Consider the following 21,849-nt stretch of genomic DNA (forward strand, 5'->3'; position numbering starts at 1 on the left):
AAAGCGTGAACAATATACCTTGGTCCGTCTGACTGACAAGTGGTAGTAAGAGAAGGTTTGCTATAGCATCGTGAACGTTATAAAGTCGTAAGACGTGGGACTGTTGTTACAGTGATGGCTCCATTCCCTTGAGAGGAGCTGCCTCTCCGGAGCAGTACTGGAGCTGGGCCTGGGCACAAGTTTGGGGTCAGATAGGCCAAAGTCTCCATTTTATCAACCACAGGACCCAGATGTGGGCAAGGATATAATAAGGACCTATTTCAGGGAATACGTGCTAGGTGAGAATAGTGGCTGGGCTTGGTGGTATTTCTCTGGAGGGTAGGTGGAGGGTGGGTCGCTTGATTCTGGCTGCAGTTATACTTCTAATCTACCACTGACTGAAAATTGTGTGAGACTCTAGCCACTGCCTTGGGCTAAGGGTGATGGAGTGGAGACACTTTTCTGAGGAACCACAACTTTTTTTTTTTTTTTTTTAGACGGAGTCTCACTCTGTCACCCAGGCTGGAGTGCAGTGGCGCGATCTCGGCCCACTGCAACCTCTGCCTCCCCGGTTCAAGCAATTCTCTGCCTCAGCCTCCCGAGCAGCTGGGATTACAGGTGCCTGCCACCAGGCCGGCTAATTTTTTTTGTATTTTTTTGTAGAGACAGGGTTTCACCATTTTGGCCAGGCTGGTCTTGAACTCTTGACCTCGTGATCCACCTGCCTTGGCCTCCTAGAGTGCTGGGATTACAGGCGTGAGCCACTGTGCCTGGCCAAGACACCACAACTTTTAACCTAGCAATGTAGATTTCCAGTTGATTATTTTCCAAGCTTTATTTTTATAAAAGTATAATCTAGATCTTTTCCGCTTAGGTAGTAGACTTAGCTTCGATCCTTTGTCCTGAACAGGTTCCATAAGAATTCACTACTAAAAAGCAAGAGGACAATTAGAAAAAAGACCATAACGAGAATGTGTATTTCTAGTTGCATCTGACTTGAACTAATATATTTGGGGCAAGCTGTAAAGTATAAGAATAGGTATAAAACACGTCAGATTAAAATTACTAAAAGAACTTTATTTTTAAGATTCAGTGTTAGTGATCTGTTACATTATGAGAACAGTCCAGGGTAATAAGATTACTATCTACCTTTGAAGGCCTACTCTATGGAGCACTGTCAGGGAATGCAGAAATGAAAAAGCCTCTGGTATGCCTTCAGGGTCTAATAAAATCTACTGTCCTATCTTTTTTGTTGTCGTCGTCGTTTTTGAGACAGAGCCTTGCTCTGTTGCCCAGGCTGCAGTGCAGTGATTTGGAGTGGAGTTTGCTCACTGCAACCTCTCCCTCCCAGGTTCAAGTGATTCTTGTGGCTTAGCCTCCTGAGTAGCTGGGATTACAGGTGTTCGCCACCAAGCCCAGCTGACTTTTTGTATTTTTTTGAGATGGAGTCTTGCTCTTGTTGCCCAAGCTGGAGTGCAATGGTCTTGGCTCACTGCAACCTCTGCCTCCTGGGTTTAAGAGATTCTCCTGCCTCAGCCTCCAGACTAGCTGGGATTACAGGCGCCTGTCACCACGCCCAGCTAATTTTTGTATTTTTAGCAGAGATGGGGTTTCACCATGTTTGCCAGGCTGGTTTCAAACACCTGACCTCAGGTGATCCGCCCGCCTTGGCCTCCTAAAGTGCTGGGATTACAGGTGTGAGCCACCATGCCCGGCGATTTTTTGTATTTTTAGTAGAGACAAGGTTTCGCTATGTGGGCCAGGCTGGACTCAATCTGCTGACCTCACGTGATCCGCCCACCTCAGCCTCCCAAAATGCTGGGATTACAGGCATAAGCCACCATGCCCGTCCTCAATTCTTAAACTTTGCCTCAGTCTAAAGAGAGCATTTATAAAATCAAGTGTGTGAAAACCATAGTTGTCTAATGTGGAGTTTTAAAAGACCTGTCTTTTTGAGAGAAACAATGTGGGTTCACATTTAGGTTCCGGAAGATCTCAAAGAGTTCCAGACCACAGATATTCCGGTGCATCACAGTAACTTCTGGGCTGTTCTCGGCTGCCTTTGTAGCGCTTCTGTTCTCGGTAGCTACGCAGGGCCAGCACCATGCTGGCGCCGTACATGATCACGAGAAGACAAGCAAAGGTGGCTGCTGCTCCGTCGGTGCCTGCCAGCTGGCAGTTCATCCAGGTGAGACCCTTGCGGGCATAGAGCCTCTCTCTTGTTTTGCAAGTGTCGGTGCTATTGATCTGCAGAGCCACGTGGAGGTAAACACCAATGCCTGTGCAGTAGCCCGAAGCTGCTAGGAGGCTGAAGGAGGCCTCCGTGAGGAGCCACTTCCCTGACAACATTGTTAGACTCTTGGCTCCTTGGAGTAAAACGCCCATGGTGAGGACCCCCAGTCCCAGAGAAACAGCCACGCCACCGTATATCAGGGGCGACCGGAGGATCGTGTACTGCTGGTCCAGCTGCCGAACCTGCTCTAGCTCAGTGCCCTCGAACGGTGAGTAGTAGTTGTTCCCAAAGCCACCGCCGCTGGAAAAGCTGGCACTGAATCCGGCAAGGACAAAGTAGGAGGCCACGATGCATATGAGAACCATCCCATTCAAGACCACCTCCACTATCTGCACCACACCTAGGAGAAGAGAGATTCGGGCTTTAACACTGACATTACTCACCCAGGCCAAGCCAGAGACACACCACAGGCCACCTGATTTTAAGGACGTGGTCGATTCAATGTCAACATTTTTTTGTTTTGTTTTTGAGACAGGGTGTCACTCTGTCATCCAGGCTGGAGTGCAATGGTGTGATCTTGGCTCACTGCAACCTCCACCTCCTGGCTTCAAGCGATTCTCCTGCCTCAGTCTCCTGAGTAGCTGGAACTACAGGCACGCGCCACCCTGCCTGGCTAATTTTTTGTATTTTCAGTAGAGACGGGGTTTCACCATGTTGGCCAGGCTGGCCTCGAACTCCTGACCTCAAGTGATCCACCTGCCTTGGCCTCCCAAAATCCTGGGATTACAGGCGTAAGCCACCTCAACCAGCCTCAACATCAGTATATTTAATTTGCTTTTCGTTTTTGTTTTGTTTTGTTTTCAATCTACGTTTGAAAAATCAAAGTACAACTCTGAAAACAAAAACGTGGACATAAATATTCATTGTAGCTTTATTTATAACAGCCAAATATTGGAAACAACCCCAATGTCCTTCAGTGGGTGACTCTGGTTACACAAATGGGTATGCCCATACCATGGACTACCCTACTCAGCGATAGAAAGGGATGAACTCCTAGGCTGGGTGCAGTGGTTCACGCCTGTAATCTCAGCACTTTGGGAGGCCAAGGCGGGCAGATCACTTGAGGTCAGAAGTTGGAGACCAGCCTGACCAACATGGTGAAACCCCATCTCTACTAAAAATACAAAAATTAGCCGGGTGTGGCAGCACGTGCCTGTAGTTCCAGCTACCCCGGAGGCTGAGGCAGGAGAATTGCTTGAACCCAGGAGGCAGAGGTTTCAGTGAGCCGAGATCATGCCACTGCACTCCAGTCTGGGTGACAAAGTGAGACTCCGTCTCAAAAAAAAAGGAATGAACTCCTGATACATGCAACAACTTGAATGGATCTCAAGCGAATTATGATGAGTGAAAAAGAACCAGTCTTGGCTGGGCACAATGGCTCATGCCTGTAATCCCAGCACTTTGGGAGGCTGAGGCGGGCAGATCACCTGAGGTCAGGAGTTCATGACCAGCCTGGCCAACATGGTGAAACCCCAGCTCTACTAAAAATACAAAAGTACCCAGGTGTGGTGGCAGGTGCCTGTAATCCCACCCACTCGGAAGGCTGAGGCATGAGAATTACTTGAACCCGGAAGGCGGAGGTTGCAATGAGCCGAGATCGCACCATTGTATTCTAGCCTGGGCGACAAGGGCAAAACTCTTGTCTCCAAAAAAAAAAAAAAGAACCAGTCTCAAAAAGTTACATACCGTGTGATTTCATGTATGTAACAGTCTCAAAAGGACAAAATTATAGAGAAGCCCAGATTGGTGATCAACAGGGGACAGGAATGAGTAGGGATGGGGGAGGGAGGAAGAAGATGGATGTGACTATGAAGAGTTAGCACAGGGATGTCCAGGGTAAGTGAACGGTTCTGGATTGCATCGTGGTGCCACTCACACAAATCTGCACATGAGATAAAACGGCTTAGAACTACAAACACATACAAATGTGTGCAGGTAAAAGGGGGAAACCTAAATGAGCTCTGTAGATTGCTACTTTCCTGGTCTTGATATTGTGCTAGTTATGCAACATATTATCATTGGAGAAAACTGGGTTAAGGGTACACAGGAGTACTCTGCACTGTTTTTGTGACTTCTTGCAAATCTATATTTCAAAATGAAAAGTTTCTAAAAAACTGAAATGACATAAGGTATAAACTGAGAAATTTCACTCATATCCAGTCTCTTCAATATTGCCAACCACTTTCATTGGTTTCTAATATAATTGTCCAGTGTTCCTTTATGCAAATAAAAAGCACATTTAAATCTGCATTTCATTCCCTTCCCTGCATTTTTCCACAAAAGTAAGTGTATCACGTACACTGTTCTGCATTTTGATTTTTTCATTTACTATATCCTCCAGATGTTTTCAGATCAGTTCCTACAAGAGGAGCCACATTTTGTTAAGTGGCCTTCGACTTCGTAGTATGGATCGATTCGTCTATTCAACCAGGACCTTACTGATAGATATTTGGACTGAAAGGAACCCACAAATGGCACGAGGCAGAGGAAGCCAACAGGCCAACCAACTGAAGATATTCTTGTCTGAGGTCAGCTTTTATTTGTTACTGACAGAGGCCCCAAATCCTTCTTAGGTGTCCTTCTGGGAGAGGGTCTCCTGCCATTCCCGTGGCATTCAGGGATGAGCATGAAGAGAAAAACAAATGAACCGAGAGCAGGACCACCAGGTTCAAGTCCCCGTTTTTTACTGCCTTGCCAAGCCATTCAGTCCTTCTAAGCCTCAGACAATATGACAAATGAAGCTAAGTCTGCCAATCTTCACCCACAGGGATGTGGGGAGGCTCCAATGAAAGCAACTGTGTGATACTGTGGGAAGTTAACAACAACAAAAAAAGCAAGTAAATGAAAATACTCTAAAAATAAAATAGTATACAAACAGATGGTGACGCTACTCGGTAATGTTTCCAAAATGGAAGGGGATTGGTGAGAAACGTAAGAAAGAATGGGATAAATTTAAGAAGAGTGTGGTTGCCCAGAAATCAGGACAACCCTCTAACACACTAGGGGGTACCATGATGTTTATAATCAGGGCAGTGAAAGACTCTAAAGTACTTAGGCAACAGCTACTCAGCTTGCTAATCCTATCTCCTGCTGGGCCCACACAAATTCCTAGCGGTCCACAGGGACATGGCAGTTGAGGGCTCTGATAGTTGAGAAATTACATTCCTCTAATTTAAAACTGAAAATAACATCAGACTAAAACTGCCCACTCATCACTCAGGCACAGTAAGCTACTGGTTTACACTCTCCCTACAGCAGAGCAAGCGAATTGACCCAGACATCATTCTAATTCATGGGGGTTAGTGGACCCAACGCCTTTCTCTCCCTTGGTTTTCCTTCTGCATGGACATTAATATTTCACTCCTTGAAGGGAAACAGAAATACTCTACTGAAAATACAAAAGAGTGGGACGTTTTCCTCTGGGACGGATTCACAACCCAGGCAGCATCTATCTGTTAGGCTACAATGGAATAAATCTAGATCTTGTCAACCACCTGTTGACTGCGCCAATTGACAGGAATAATGGTCTTCTGCTAGGTCCAATGATATTGGGACTGTTGAAGGAATATGGCCAGGGAATATTATCCCAGGTTCCAGCCAGGGTTGGCCTGGCTTACCTATCAATATCAAGCAGGCTCAAGTATTTCCAAGCATGCTGTTAGTGCAGAAAGACACAGGGGGCAGGGGAAGGGGAAAAGGGTGGCGAGCAGAGCTAGCAGTTTATTTCTATGGTGGGATGGGACAAGTCTCCGGAAAGACAGCAGAGGGTTTGGTAGAGGGAAGCAGAGATCCTGAAACGACATGAGATCTTTGTGGTAAATAACGTCTTTCTGGGTCTGGTGCGGTGGCTCATGCCTATAATCCCAGCACTTTGGGAGGCTGAGGTCGGTGGATCACTTGAGCCCAGGAGTTCGAGATGAGCCTGGGCAACATGGTGAAACCCCATCTCTACTAAAAATAAACAAATTAGCCAGGCACAGTGGCATGGGCCTGTAGTTCCAGTGACTTGGGAGGCTAAGGTGGGAGGACAGCTTAAGCCTGGGAGGCAGAGGTTGCAGTAAGCCGAGATCCCGCCACTGCACTCCAGCCTGGGCGACAGAGCCAGATCCTGTCTCAAAAATAAGAAACAAACAAAAAAAGAAGTATTTATGGTTGAGGCTGTTTTTGTGGCTGATCATTTAATAATCTGCTTAACTATATATCCATACCTGCCTTTGAACTTTAAATGTGGTCCTGAAAAAAACCGAGGAGAGCAAGTCAACTTTTTTACTTTTTATTTTTCTAAAATTAATATATGTGCAGTCAAGCCATGCATAAATGAAAAGTCCCCTTCTCTTCAAAAGCAAAACTGTTAATACTTTCTGATGTTATTCTTCAAGAAATTTTCCAATCATATACAAGCATGTATATATATATTTCCTTTTCTAAACTCAAATGGAACTCACCTTTTAAATGTGACAAATTATCTGTATTTAAGAGAATATTATAAATGTATTGTAAAGAGGACATCAATTCCAAATTAAAATTCTTTGGATTTTTTATTGGATTCACATAAAGCAACGAACTTATTCACTTGGACCGAGAATATATTGTAATGTTCCATAAGTCATAATTTAATGTGCATTAAGAACCCATGAAGTTGTCTGGCCAAAAGTAACACTCTTCTGTTGGGAAAGATTTTACATCCTTTTATTCCAGATGGATCCTGAATTCTAGATGTTGGGTTTAATGCTTCACACAATGGCACATTTAGAAGAGGTACAAAACACTTATTGAGCTTTCAGGGCCACTGCAAGGGGCTTGCAGAATAGCCTCTTTGCAACCCAGAGAATTAATCTGATTCCTCTTTCCTCAGCCCACGCCTACCTCCAACTTCAATTTTACAGGAGTAGTTTCCCAAGAGTCCCCACTCCCTCCATTTGCAGAATTAAGGAAGTGGAAGGACTGGAGAGTTCAGTGTGGAAAAACGTGTGGGCTAATCTGCTTGAGACAGCTGTGTTTTAGAAAAATTCAGGCTGAAGTGTGGTCTCATGTCTATGTGGCTCTCCATGACCTTTTTTTTTTTTTTTTGGTATTTTGGCAATACGGTCCCAGTCTGTTGCTCAGGCTAGAGTGCAGTGGCACAATCATAGCGCACTGCAAACTTGAACTCCTGGGTTCAAGCAATCCTCCTACCTCAGCCTCCCAAAGCTCTGGGATTACAGGTGTGAGCCACTGTGCCCAGGAACTTTGAAGATAAAGTTCATCAAATTCTCTTCTTGACCTCCCTTTACTGAATGAAGAAGTGCACTCTGTTGTAGTACATGCCTTTTCCTTGTGGCTCTTGGGCTCCAGTTTTTTTGCTTTTTTTTTTGAGACGGAGTCTCGCTGTGTCACCTGGGCTGGAGTGCAGTGGCGGGATCTCGGCTCACTGCAATCTCCGCCTCCTGGATTCAAGCGATTCTCCTGCCTCAGCCTCCCAAGTAGCTGGGATTACAGGTGCCCACCCACCACGCCTGGCTAATTTTTTTTGTATTATTAGAGATGGGGGCTCACCATGTTGGTCAAGCTGGTCTCGAACTCCTGACCTCAAGTGATCCACCCACCTCAGCCTCCCAAAGTGCTGGGGTTACAGGTGTGAGCCACCGAGGCCGGCCATTTTTTTGCTTTTTGAAAAAAAATTTTGGTTGGTCCCTCACTCACAGAGGACTCCAGAAGCCAGGGTCTGTTGCATCCATGAACACTGTTCCATGCGACTGGGGCTCCACCCACCACACCAACGCTGGCTAGCTGCTTTTCCAGCATTGGAAAGTTCCACAACGAGGGATTCTTGGGAAAGACAGTGGCTCAGAGTACCTTCCACCACCACTTGCATCTGGCAGAACGTTTTAGAAACCCTTAAAATTCAAACATTTCTGCTGGCTTTTCTTTTAGTTTCCTGACTTTTCGGTAACCCTTTATGGCCAGGACAGCCCCCAGGGCAAAGACCACAATGCCCAGGGCAGCAAAGATTCCAGCTCCTATATCTGCCCCGTGGAAACTGCAGCCGAAACCGTTGTAGCCTTTGCTTTGGTACAGCGCCTGCCTCTCTTTACACACAAGAGAGCCATAGGCAGCAGAGAGGTAGTGGAAGTAGAAGTACAAGGCCGGGATGTACCCCGCCGCGGTGAGCACGTTCAACAAGCCTTCGGTCACCAGCAACAGCGGACAATGCCACGGGACCCGCAGGACACCCATGGCAACGAAGAGGCAGCAGAGGGCTGTGAGGGCTCCACTGCAGGCCATTGCCACAGTGACCATGGGCAGCTTTAGCTGGTAGAACTGGACATCCAGCTGCTGGGCCTTCTCCCCGTCAGCACCATCAAAGCCACTGTAAGCCCCTCCGAACTGATAGTAGTAAATGCCCCCCAAACTGGTGATGCCCGTGTAGCCCCCTGTGGAACTGTAAGACACAGAGCTGCAGGCCAGGATCAGCAAGTTCAGGAGAGCCTCCAGCATTTGGCAGCAGGCTGCAAAAAAAGGGTGTTACTATTTTTGAGTGATGCTGTTTGGCACCAGGAGACTCTTCCACCTGAGGCCCACCTTCCGCGCAAGGCTCAGACCCCTGTAGGCTTCTGCCCCTGTGGAACGCCCCAGGCCAAAGCAGCGCTATTAAAACCAGAGGGCAGTAGGGAACTGTGGTCTCCAGAAATGGTGCCAGAAATACTATGGACTCAGAGGGGTGACACTCAAAAGAGCAAAGCAGTGTGCCCTGAGAGTGGGGCAGGAGGATGATGGGAGAGATCAGGCCAGTGAGCAGAAACAAAACCATCCTGGATAAAAGGGTAAGAATATTCCACCTCCCACCACCAAAAAGATGAAACAAGGCCGGGCGAGGTGGCTCACGCCTGTAATCCCAGCACATTGGGAAGCCAAGGTGGGAGGATTGCTTGAGCCCAGGAGTTTGAGACTAACCTGGGCAACATAGTGATACTCAATCTCTAATTAAAAAAAAAAAAAAAAAAAGAAATAGGAAAAATTAAGTTAATTAAACCTTTAATGCTTACCGAATTAAAAAAATTGTTTTATTGTTCTTAGACTTTAACTCATAAGTATGTCTTAAAGTTTAATGCTGTTTTATTTAGTTCCCTAAATAGTGTATCTGGGCTGTGATATTTTCCCAGAGCTGGATTCTTCCCCGGCCCTTGGCTTCTTTATCTCTTGGAGAAGGAAAACTGGCTGCTTTCCTTAAAATCAACCTTAGTGAAATATAACTTATATGCAACAAAACGACCCATATTAAGCATACAGCTTGATGAGTTTTGACAAATGTATGTACCATGTAACCATAATCAAGACACAGAACATTCTCATTACCCTAGAAATTTCCTTAGTGACGCTTTGTAGTCAATCCCTCACTTTCCTTGTCAGCAAACCACTGATCTGCCCTCTCTCATTAGAAACTAGTTCTGCCTTTTCTGGAATGTCATGTAAATGGAATAATACAGTTATGTGCTTTTGTGTGTGAGGCTTCTTTTGCTCAACATCATATAAGCTGGGTGCTTCTGAGCTGGAAATTGTACATGCTGCCAACGTCAGCCTGTCAACATCCCACCTGATGTTTGATAACCAGATTTTATGCCTGGTTCCAGTTGGTCTATTCATGAAACCACAGCTACACATTGTCTAACTGAAATGGTGATGCTCTCTCAAGTGTGATCTTTACACTGTATAATTTTCCCCCAGAATGCAAACAACATTATTGTTTTCTTTCTTTTTTCTTTTACAGACAGGGTCTCACTCTGTCACCATTTTATTTATGAAAGTTATACGGCCAGGCGTGGTGGCTCATGCCTATAATCCTAGCACTTTGGGAGGCCAAGGCGGGCGGATCACGAGGTCAGGAGTTCAAGACCAGCCTGGCCAACATGGTGAAACCCTGTCTCTACTAAAAATACAACAATTAGCTGGGCATGGTGGCACATGCTACCTCCCAGCCACTCGGGAGGCTGAGGCAGGAGAATTGCTTGAACTGGGACCCGGGAGGCAGAGGTTGCACTGAGCCGAGATCATGCCACTGCACTCCAGCCTGGGCTACAGAGCAAGACTGTCTCAAAAAAAAAGAGAAAGACAGTTATACTTACTTATAACAACAACAAAAAAAGAAAATGTAGACTTAAGAAAACATGCAATGTAACAATTGCCTATAATACAACCAATTTAAAAAAATCACTGTGAATATTATATTTTTTCCTGAACTTTATTTGTATATTCATAATTTTTGTTGTTTGCTCTCAATGAGAACACAGTCCTCTGGAGATCTTACTGTACTTCTCTGAAGCTCAGGAGCTGTTGACAGAATTACAGGCTGTGAGGTTGTGCCAATATCTGCAACTAGAGTAATGATCCTTGTACCTGCATCGCCTAGAGCCCTTTCCTCAAAGTTCCTATAATCCTATGATCATATGCATCTTTGGAATTATCCTGAGATTACATTTTCAGGTATGAGCTCCATGAGTTCTCTCCCTTAGGCTGGAACGTTTTCTCCCTTAGTCATAGTAAACCAAGAAATATTTCTCACCAAATCATGTGAACTGTAAGCTCTCACCCAGACAAACCAGATTTTCTTCATTGCTGGCAAGGCCAACACCACTAGAACGGGAACCTGGGGATGCCATATTTGGGGTGGATACATGATAGGCTGGAAGTGTTTTTCAGACTGTGGGTCCTAAATAAGTATGGTTTTTAAAAAATGATTTTGTTTTTAATGAACGGGATAGAAAATATCAGAGTACTTGGTATATAATAGGGTCAGTATGGTTTCACATTTTTGTTTCTGCGTGTGTGTGAACTTGGTCTTAATGTAAAAAATATATATATCTAACAACCTTATGAATATATTATGTGTGTGTATATATATATGCATATATATTATTATTATTATTATTATTATTATTTGAGACGTAGTTTCACTCTTGTTGCCCAGGCTGGAGTACAATGGAGCAATCTCAGCTCACCGCAACCTCCGCCTCCCGGGTTCAAGCGATTCTCCTGCCTCAGCCTCCCAAGTGGCTGTGATTACAGGCATACGCCACCACCCCAGCCAATTTTATATTTTTAGTAGAGATGGGGTTTCTCCATGTTGGTCAGGCTGGTCTTGAACTCCCGACCTCAGGTGATCTGCCTGCCTTGGCCTCCCAAAGTGCTAGGATTACAGGTGTGAGCCACCGTGCCCAGCCTTATTATTTTTTAAATTTTTTAAATTTTTAATTTTTTTGAGATGGAGTGTCACTCTGTCACCCAGGCTGGAATGCAGTGATGTGATCTCTGCTCACTGCAACCTCCTCCTCCCAGGTTCAAGCAATTCTCCTCCTCAGGCCAGGCTGGTCTTGAACCCCTGACCTCAAGTGATCCACCCACCTTGACCTCCCAGAGTGCTGGGATTACAGGCGTGAGCCACTACGCCAGCCTTTTCTCCTTTTTTTTTTTTTTTTTTTAAATAGAGATGGGGTATTGCTATGTTGCCCAAGTTGGTCTCAAACTCCTGGGCTCAAGTGATCCTCCCTCCTGGGCCTTCCAAAGTGCTGAAATTACAGGCACGAGCCACTGTGCCTGGCCTCAGTCAATAAAGTTTAAAAGCCATTGATCAAGTGTTGGGCGTCAGATCTTCAAGGAGAACAGGTGCTGCAACTTGGCTGCCCATGCCCATGCCAGGTTATTTTCCCTCTCTTAACTCAGCTGCCTCACCAGAAGATCCCTCCTCTGACAGCTGGCAGCTCATAGCCAGTTCCACCTACAGGCCTCTGCACTTCCACCTGGAGTCTGAAAGCTGCAAACATGGCTGCTTGCCTTTGCAAACCCAGGGCATGTTTAAGGAGAGGCACAGGAAATCTAGCAGCACTTTTGAGACGTTCCTTCTTTTTTTTTTTTTTTTAAAGAAAACAAGAACCTCACAAGTACAGAAATGAAAATGCTAGGAACCCACAAGGGAATCTGCTTGAATTTTTGCTTCACCAGCTCAGACCATCCCTTCCAGAACCACCAGTGACAGTAAATGATCAAACATCCTGCAAAATGGCTCACCTCTCCCAGTGCACAAGTATTTGCATTTATGGCATTCCAGGAGTCCTTCCGCCTCTGACTGGTAATATTCCACCTCCTCTCGTCCAAGCCTGGGGGTCGAGGGCAGATATCTCCCTGAAGGGGGTTCACTATAACCAAAAAGCATACACGTCATTAGGGGGTCTCTCATTCAATAGCGTTCAGGATTAGAACTCTCGACTCCTCGTGCTGGGCCCAAACATTAGCAGAACAGAAATAGAATTTGTCCTGGTATTTTAAACTCCAGAGAATTCTCTGGTTTAGTGGCCCCATGGGACATCCAAATACTTGGCCCAGCTCCGCTAACCACGTGACAGATGCTGTGGTACCACTGAGCACCACCTTTGATGGTTTGTCTGCCCTTGGGAGCTGTCTCACCAGGTAGCTGTGAGCTGTCTTCCTGTGAGTGCAAGTTCTCAGTTCAGCATGCACCAGGCCTCTTCAAAACCAGTTTGCATTCACATGACTCTGATGCCCATGCAGGTATTCTCTTCCTCCCTTTGTTACTTTGGAAAGTGCCAAGTCAGCACATGGGCGCTGCAGACCACGGATTTTGACATCATCACATCATTTCTTCCTCTGCCAGCCCTAGCATTTTCTGTCCCTTCTCTCCTTGCTTTATGCAGCACATCCTGGACTTTGTTCAAGATTCAACAGGGAGCTGCATTCTACTTGCGAGGCTCCCACAGTCTTTCTAGAACATCATGTCTCTCTTAGGTTTGAAATTTTTAAAACTTTTAGCATGCACAGGAGGCCCCTGTTCATCTCTCTACACTCACAACCTCATGCTCACAGACCCAGCCATACTGAACTACCCCCTTACCCTCAAAAGATGACGGCTTTTCCATGCCTCTGGGTTACTACAGAAGCTATTTTTCTCCTTGGGACACCTTTCCTCTTCCTCCCCAGTCTTCCTTTCTTTTTTTTTGAGATGGAGTCTCACTCTGTCACCCAGGCTGGAGTGCAGTGTCGAGATCTCAGCTCACTGCAACCTCTGCCTCCCGGGTTCAAGCAGTCCTCCCACCTCAGCCTCCCGAGTAGCTGAGATTACAGGCGTGTGCCACCGCGCTCGGCTAATTTTTTTGTATGTTTAGTAGAGATGGGGTTTCCCAATGTTGGCCATGCTGGTCTCGAACTCCTTACCTCCAATGATCCGCCTGCTTCGGCCTCCCAAAGTGCTGGGATTACAGGCGTGACCCACCGCGTCTGGCTCGGACAGTGGTTTTTAAAGAAACCTAAAAATGCAGCTCTGAATTCTCCCAGGTCCTGCAGTTGCAAGTGCAATGGGCTTTAGTCAGGGAAACAACAGCCGTTTCCCTGGGCGCAGCTTTGACTGTATCTGGGCGCACCCTTTGTTGTGCTAGTTGGTTTTAGATAATGTAACATAAACTCAGGATAGGAGCTTTCCCGCTGTGTGGACATAGCAGGGAGAGAGACTGGGCTCAGCCTCCAAGTCCCTGGGAGAGGGGAGCCTGACTCCTCCCTAGAGAAGAGGCCAGGTGTCAAAAACCAGAAGCAGTCGTCACCTCGGACCTGTCTCCTGTTGGAGCTGGCAGACGAGATACCCCATCTGCTCACAGTTCACCCTGTGGGGCACATTATCTACGCATTCAATGGATGGAAAAAAACACCAGGTCCCTAGGAGGGGGTGTGGGGATCAGGTCCCCTCTTGTCTTTCCTTCCACCCCCACCCTCCCCTAGCTCACAGAGTCTTCCAGTACACCCTGAACCTTTCTCCTTACAAGGGGCCTATGGGAATTCTGTGCAAGGCAGAGATGGCAAAGTTTTTTCATTAGGAGGGTGCGGTCTCAAGCAGCCGTGGGATTCGAATGACGCTGCCTAGAGAGACCTCACTGGCAAAAGGGAAAACAAACCTGTACCCTTCAGTGGGGGAATTTTATGTAGACTTTGTTCTTTGGTTAAAAATGTAGCGTCTCCCACTGTCTTTTTTTTTTTTTTTTTTTTTTTTGAGTCGAGTCTCCCTTTGTCGCCCGGGCTGGAGTGCAGTGGTGCGATCTCGGCTGACTGCAAACTCCGCCTCCCGGGTTCAAGCGATTCTCCCGCCTCAGCCTCCCAATTAGCTGGGATTACAGGCATCCGCCATCACGCCTGGCCTCAGGTGATCCGCCCGCCTCGGCCTCCCAAAGTGTTGGGATTACAGGCATGAGCCACCGCGCCGGCCCACCTGTTTTTGAAGGCATGTATTCCTGGGAGGGGGTAACACATTAAACTATTAACTCTTCATTGGGCTTCCCAAGTGGGCGGCCCGGCCACAGGGAAGGGGACTTTGGAGTCGGGAAGGGCTGGCTCTGGAACACGGGGCAAGGGTCTGAACCCCAAGGCGCAGTCCTGTGACCATGCGGGGCGGGCCGGGGAGGAGCCTGGGGTGAACCCCACCCGCCTGGTCTCCTCCCACCCCTCCCTCTATGGTCCCGGGGCCTCTTTCTTCTCCAGGTCCTCCAGCTCAGCCACTGCTCACAGGGGCGGTTTTTGCTTTGTTAATTGGGTTCAGGCCACGAGAAGAGAGAAACCTAAAGTTTTCCTTCCCTGCCAGGTCGCCTCTGAGAGCGCAGAAGGGAGAAACGGCATTTGTTCCTTTAAACGGGCTCCTAGGACAAGAACCCGGGGACGCCAGGGCCTCGCAGGCCGGCCTGGGCCCCAGGTGTCCCCGGCGCGGAGGTCGCAGCGCCCTGGCCCCTCTCACCTTTCGGGTCTGCGGCGCCCGGGGTCCCCCTTCCTCTGCGGCTGCGGCGGCTCCGGGGCTTCCCAGGGTGCGGGCCCAGGAGGCGCGGCTGCGTCCCAGGTCGGTCCCCGGGCTCCGTCCCGCGTCCGGCTTTGGCGCGGCTTTTCCCAAACTCCGTGTTCACCTGCGCGAGGGCCCGCGTCCCTGTGTGTGTCCCGGCGGGGACCTCGGTCCGGGTCTCTCTCCCTCTCTCTCTCCCTCTCCCTCTCCCGGTCCCGGTTCCGGTCGCGGTTCCGGTCCCTCTCCTGGTCTCTCTCCGGGTCCCGGTCCCTGTCCCTTCGCCGGTTCCCGTCGCTGCTTCGCTCCCTGCGCGGGTCCCCGGGTCGGTCCCGCGGTCGATCGTGGGTGCGGTCTCGGTCTGGGTGGGGGCGCCGTCCCGGGTCCCGCTCTCTCGGCCGGGCCCGGGGCTCGCGAGCCCCCGACGGATCTTCCATGGCCCGGTTCCGTGTCCCCGCCCGGGAGCGACCCGAGGGCAACAACCAACAAGTTTCCTGGGCAGGTGGCCAAGCCCGGGGGCGGGGCGGGCACGTACCTGTGCGCGTGCGCGCTAGTCCGGGAGCGCACCTGAGCACGGGCGCCGTCAGGGGGCGCCCTGAGCGCGGCTGGGGCCCGGGCGGGAGGGGTGCCTGTGTGCTGGGTGGGGGCCGGGGTGCTGCTGCTGGAAACCCGAGCGGGGCGACCCACAGCCGCGGCTTTGTGCCCCGAAGTAACCCCTTGGTGACCCCACAAGGTGGGCGGCCTAAGGGAGCCAACTGTGGCCACCTCCTCTGGCTCAACTTACACAGCAACTTGGATTTACCTTCCCAGAGGTACCCATCCTCTCACTCACTCAGCCAAACACTTTCATTCACCCACCCACCCACTACCCGCTCATCCACTCACCCACCCATCCACCCACTCACCCACCATCCACCATCCATCCACCCATCCACCCACTCACCCGCCCGTCCAACCATCCACCCATCCATCCACCCATTCAACGACTCACCCATCCATCCACCCATCTATCCACCTATCCACCTACTCACCTGCCCATCCAACCATCCATCCACCTACCCACCCACTCACCCACCTATCTACCACCCATCTACCATCCACCCACTCACCCACTCACTCACCCGGCCATCCATCCACCCACTCACTCACCCATTCACCCACTCACCCACCCATCCACTCTCACCCACCCATCCACTCTCACCCACCCATCCACCATCCATCCACCCACCCATTCACTCATCCACCCATCCACCCACCCATCCACCATTCATCCACCCACCCACTCACCCACCCATCTACCAACTCACCCATCCATCCACCCATTTATCCACCCACTCACCCATCCAGCCACCCACCCACTCATCCACCCATCCACCATTCATCCACTCACCCATCCATCTGGCCACTAACCTACCCACACATCCACCCAGTCACCCACCTTCCACTCCTCCCTCCACCCATCCACTGACCCTCTTTCTCCCTTCTCCTGTTTCCCTTATAACACCTATGTTGTATGTTGTAAGGGGCTTGCAGCCAGTTCATTTATCACAATAGTCCTGGGCTTACAAATAGCCCTGTTTTTTAAAATGGGGACTTACACAAAATTGGCAGCTTTTAATTCTGCCAAGTAAGGATATTACAAAATATATACAATTGCCATCTGGTAATTAATTCTTTCAGCAAGTATGTATGAGCACCTGCTTTAGCAGGTACTGGAGATACAGTGGAAACTTTGCTTGCAGGATGATTGCATTCTAGTGTGTCAGGAAAAGGGAAAACCAGTAGTAAACAAAGAAGACAGTGTCTAAAGTTTAATGGGCAGGTTAGGTTTCCTCATATAGACCTGGGAAGATGTTGTTTGAATTGTGTTCTGGATGACAAGAAGGCTGAGAAAATGTCCCAGAAAGAGAAGGTTGAGAAACACAGGAGCTGGACAAGGAGGTCCCTGGGAGTAGAGTTGGTGGGCATGAAATGAGGCTGGAGAAATGGACCAGGCAGATGGTGTAGATGACAGGGTGCATTTTTTTTCTTTTTTTATTATTAATTTTTTTTTGCACACAAAAACATTTTCTAAAAATACATTCAAACAAAAAGATGCATATCAAACATATTAGGAAGGTTGCACATGGGAAGACGGGGAATAGAAATGGGGGGTGGGAATTAAAGAAAATAAATGAGAGAGGGACTTTGTATGGATCAATGATAATAACTCAATCCTCTATTTGACAAAGAAGAAGGAGAAGGAAGAGGAAGAAAAAGAAAGTGGGATAAAGGATCAGAAAGGGAGGAAAATAGAAAAAATTAGAGTATGACTCCAGGGTAGACCTGTTTTGTTGTCGCTGGGTTGGTTGGTTGATTTGTCTGTTGTATTTTTCATGTTTCGCCATGTTGGCCAGGCTGGTCTCGAACTCCCAGCCTCAAGCGATCAACCCGCCTCGGCCTCCCAGAGTGCTGGGACTACAGGCGTGAGCCACCACGTCCAGCCCCCACATTGCTTCTGGCCTCAGTGGTAGACCTCCCAGACGGGGCGGTCGGGCAGAGGCGCTCCCCACATCCCAGACGGGGCGGCCGGGCAGAGGCGCTCCTCACTTCCCAGATGGGGCGGCTGGGCAGAGACGCTCCTCACTTCCCAGACGGGGTGGCAGCTGGGCAGAGGGGCTCCTCAGTTCCCGGACTGGGCGGCCGGGCAGAGTCGCTCCTCACATCCCAGACGATGGGCGACCGGGCAGAGGCGCTCCTCACATCCCAGACGGGGTGGCCGGGCAGAGACGCTCCTCACTTCCTAGACGGGGTGGCGGCTGGGCAGAGGCGCTCCTCACCTCCCAGACGGGGCGGCCGGGCAGAGGCGCTCCTCACATCCCAGACGATGGGCAGCCAGGCAGAGACGCTCCCCACCTCCCAGACGGCCACCGGCGGCCGGGCAGAGGCTGCAGTCTCAGCACCCTGGGAAGCCAAGGCAGGCGGCTGGGAGGCGGAGGCTGCAGCGAGCCAAGACCACGCCACTGCACTCCAGCCCCGGCAACACCGAGCACCAAGTGAGCAGGACTCCGTCTGCAGTCCCAGCACCTCGGGAGGCCGAGGCGGGCAGACCACTCGAGGTCAGGAGCTGGAGAGCAGCCTGGCCAACATGGCGAAACCGCGCCTCCAGCCAAAGGAGAAAAAGCAGGCAGGGGTGGTGGCGCGTGCCGGCAATCCCAGGCAGCCCGCAGGCCGGGGCAGGAGAATCACGGGAGCCGGAAGCAGGGAGTCTGCCGCGAGCCGACTATACTCCAGCCTGGGCCACCGAGGGAAGAAAAGGAAAGAAAGAAAGAGAAAAGAAAGAAAAAGAAAGAAAGAAAGAGAGAGAGAGAGAAAGAAAGGAAAGGAAGGAAGGAAGGACAGTGTGCATTTTTATTCTAAACAGTGAAGGAACATTGAAGATTTTGAGGAGGAGAGTAACCTTTTCTGATTGATATTTTTGAAAGACCACTCTGGCTTCTGTGAGGAGGGTGGATGATGGGGGCCCAGAGTAGAGGGAAGAGATGAGTTACAAAGCTGCTGCTGAAGGAGTCCAGGTGAGGGTGATAGTGGCCATGGAGAAAGTGACAAGTTGACAGATCCAGGTTGTAGTTTTGGGGAAGAATTTACAGTATGGATCGGATGTGGGGAAATGAGGGGAAGGGAGGAGTGACCAGGTGAATGGTGGGGTTTTTTACTGAGACAGGGGAGACTGGACAGAACCAGATTTGAGGGGAAATTAGAGACTTCCATTTTGGACATGCTAAATTTGAGATGGCTATAATTCATCCAAGTGTAGATGTCTAGCTGCAGTTGAATATATGAGCCTGAAATATGGGGAGAGGGTTGGGCTGGAGATGCTCCGTGGGAGTAGAGAAAGAAGGAAAGAATGGAGAAGAGGCTTTGGACGGAGTCCCCAGGGAATTCTTAACTTTTAGAGCTAAGACTCAAGAGGATTAAGAAGTGATGAGTAAGTAGAAGGAAAACGAAGAGGGTGGGGGTGACCAGACATCAACTTCCAACCCACAGAAGTGCTACTGTGAGCCCTGAAGCCTTTCTTCCCAGAGTGGAGAGGATGGGGCCAAATTCTTCCACAAATCTTTATTGAGCAAAGCCCTGTTCTGAGCCCGGGACATTATGGATGCAGAGGAAGCCTGGTGAACAAGCAGACACAGGATGGTTTGTGTAACAGCATAGCCCTTCCTCTCTTAGACCTTTGCTCTTGAACTCTGCAGACCTCTTTCAGAATAAACAAACCCTCAAACCAGCTTGCCTTTTAGTTTCGTTTCTCTTTGTTTTGTGTCTTTATACACAAATTATCATTTTGCCACATTTGTTCCATCTCTCTATATATGGATGTAAACTTAAAAAATGAAACATTTGTGCTAAATTCCAGACACATGGCTCTTCCCCTAAATACTTCAACATGTTTTTCCAAAGAATAACTTCCTCCTACACAGCCACATTGCAGTGACCACAATCCAGAAATTTAGCATTGATATAATATTATCGAATATATACTCTATAACCCAATTCCTTTATTAGCCCAATAATGTCCTTTGTATGTACCCCCTCCGCACTTAAAATCCAAGGATTCAATTAAGGATTATTCATGATATGTGAATAATGCATTGTCACATCATCATCATCATGTCTGTTTAGTCTCCCTTAAGTCTCCTTCAATCTATAACAGTTTCCCAACATTTTTTTCTCTTTCACAGCATTGACTTTTTTTTTTTTTTTTTTTTGAGACAGAGTCTCGCTCTGTTGCCAGGCTGGAGTGCAGTGGTGCTATCTCATCTCACTGCAAACTCTGCCTCCTAGGTTCAAGCTATTCTCTGCCTCAGCCTCCCGAGTAGCTGGAATTACAGGCATGCGCCACCACGCCTGGCTAATTTTTGTATTTTTAGTAGAGATGGGGTTTCACCATGTTGGCCAGGCTGGTCTCGGACTCTGGGCTCAAGTGATCTGCCTACCTTTGCCTCCCAAAGTGCTGGGATTATAGGTATGAACCACTGTGCCAGGCCCTCAACTTCTCTTTTAATTATAAATTTTATCTTTAATTCAATTCTTTCTTCTCATATTTTACTGTAAGCAGTCAAGAGAAACCATGCCGCACCTTCAACACTTGCTTACAGACTTCTTCTGCCAAATAGCCTATTTCATTGCTTGCAAGTTTTACCTTCCACAAAACACTATGACATGAACACAATTCAGCCAAGTTCTTTGCCACTCTGTAACAAGGATGGCCTTTCCTCCAGTTTCTGATAACATGTTTCTCACTGCTGTCTGAGAGCTTGTCAGAATGGCCTTGATGGTCTATATTTCCATGAACATCCTGATCATGATTGCTTAGGTAATCTCTTTTATTTATTATTTTCTTTCCGAGACATAGTCTTGCTCTGTCACCAAGGCTGGAGTGCAGTGGTGCGATCTTGGCTCATTGCAACCTCTGCCTCCTGGGTTCAAGCAATTCTCCTGCCTCAGGCTCCTGAGTAGCTGGGATTACAGATATGTGCCACCACAGCTGGCTAATTTTTGTATTGTTAGTAGAGACAAGGTTTCACCATGTTGGCCAGGCTGGTCTTGAACTCCCGACCTGATGATCCGCTGGCCTCTGCCTCCCAAAGTGCTGAGATTACAAGTGTGAGCCACTGTGCTGGCCTGCTTAGGTAATCTCTAAGAAGGTTGAGGTCTCTACAGCTCTCCTCTCCTTCTCATCCCTCACCAGAACTGCCCTTTACAGTATGTTTATGGCAATACAGGATTTTTCTAGTGTGCTCTTCCAAACTCTTCTAACCTCTGGCCATTACCTAGTTCCAAAGCTGCTCCCACGTTTTCAGGTATTTGTTACAGCAGCACCCCACTTCTACCAATTTCTGTTCAGTCCATTTGGGCTGCTATAACAAATACCATAGACTGGATAATTTGTAAATGACAGAAATTTATTTCTCATTAATTCTGGAGACTAGGAAGTCCAAGATCAAGATGCTAGCAGCTTTGGTGTCTGATGAAGGCCTGTTCCTCATAGATGATGCCTTCTAAGTGTCCTCACGTGGTAAAAGGAGCAAGGAAGCTCCCTTCAATCTTCTTTTATAAGGGCATGAATTCCATTCATAAAGGCAGAGCCTTTATGACCTCATCACTTTCCCCAAGTCTCTCTCTCTTGATACTATCACATTGGGTACTGGGTTCCAACATATGAATTTTGGGGAACACCGACATTCAGACCATAGCATACCCTTTCCAAGTCAGGTGGCCCTCTGTTGGGTGGCAGGCAATTCCCCAGAGAAGGAATAGCTGTGACTTGCTGTCAGTCAGCGTCATCATGGCTGGGGGATGGGTATATCAGCAGGAAAAGGGGATCCAGAGCACCCCTCAGCAAACAGTCATTGCAATGATTTTCTTGTGAATTGTTCTAGGGTTCGATTCACATAAATATAAGCAGAACAAATCTATATACCCTTCTTCCTGATTCACACAAAAGCTAGCACAGTGTTCTCTGTTCTGTGCCTTGCTATTTTCATGTAATTATCTGGAAGATCTTTTCATATTGGTAAATAAAAAAGGTCCTCATTCTTTTTTTCAAGCTGCATAGCACCCTGCTCTATGACTGTATCATAATTTATTTAATTAGTCCTCTCTTGATAGACTTTGTATGTTATTTTGCATTCTCACATGTACATCTGTGGGGTAAATCTCCAAAAGTTTAATGTCTAAAAAGTGACCTAGCCATCCAAAGGTGGGAGAATCACTTGAACCTGGGAGGCGGAGGTTGCAG

The 21,849-nt window shown here is 48.2% G+C and overlaps 2 protein-coding genes across 3 annotated transcripts in view; one reads left to right on the forward strand and one right to left on the reverse strand.

Annotated features, from left to right (window-relative positions):
• TLE7 (TLE family member 7) overlaps nt 1-21,849 on the forward strand; it is a 222,886-nt gene that overhangs the window by 13,009 nt on the left and 188,028 nt on the right. The gene's annotated exons all lie outside the window — the stretch shown is intronic.
• Nucleotides 1,036-15,554, reverse strand: MARVELD3 (MARVEL domain containing 3). Of its 2 annotated transcripts, none has more exons than XM_032157829.2 (3): nt 15,036-15,554; nt 12,314-12,441; nt 1,036-2,612 (listed from the first exon to the last, which is right to left on the reverse strand). In XM_032157829.2, the coding sequence occupies exons 1-3, from the start codon at nt 15,506-15,508 to the stop codon at nt 1,975-1,977; spliced, it is 1,239 nt and encodes a 412-aa protein (XP_032013720.1). In that variant the 5' UTR covers nt 15,509-15,554; the 3' UTR covers nt 1,036-1,974. The 2 variants fall into 2 exon arrangements, with proteins under 2 accessions (XP_032013720.1, XP_032013721.1); XM_032157830.2 differs by lacking the exon at nt 1,036-2,612 and adding an exon at nt 8,150-8,760 and having other exon boundaries at nt 15,036-15,508.

Source organism: Hylobates moloch, unplaced genomic scaffold (genome assembly GCF_009828535.3).
Source record: "Hylobates moloch isolate HMO894 unplaced genomic scaffold, HMol_V3 SCAFFOLD_6, whole genome shotgun sequence".
NCBI lineage: Eukaryota > Metazoa > Chordata > Mammalia > Primates > Hylobatidae > Hylobates > Hylobates moloch.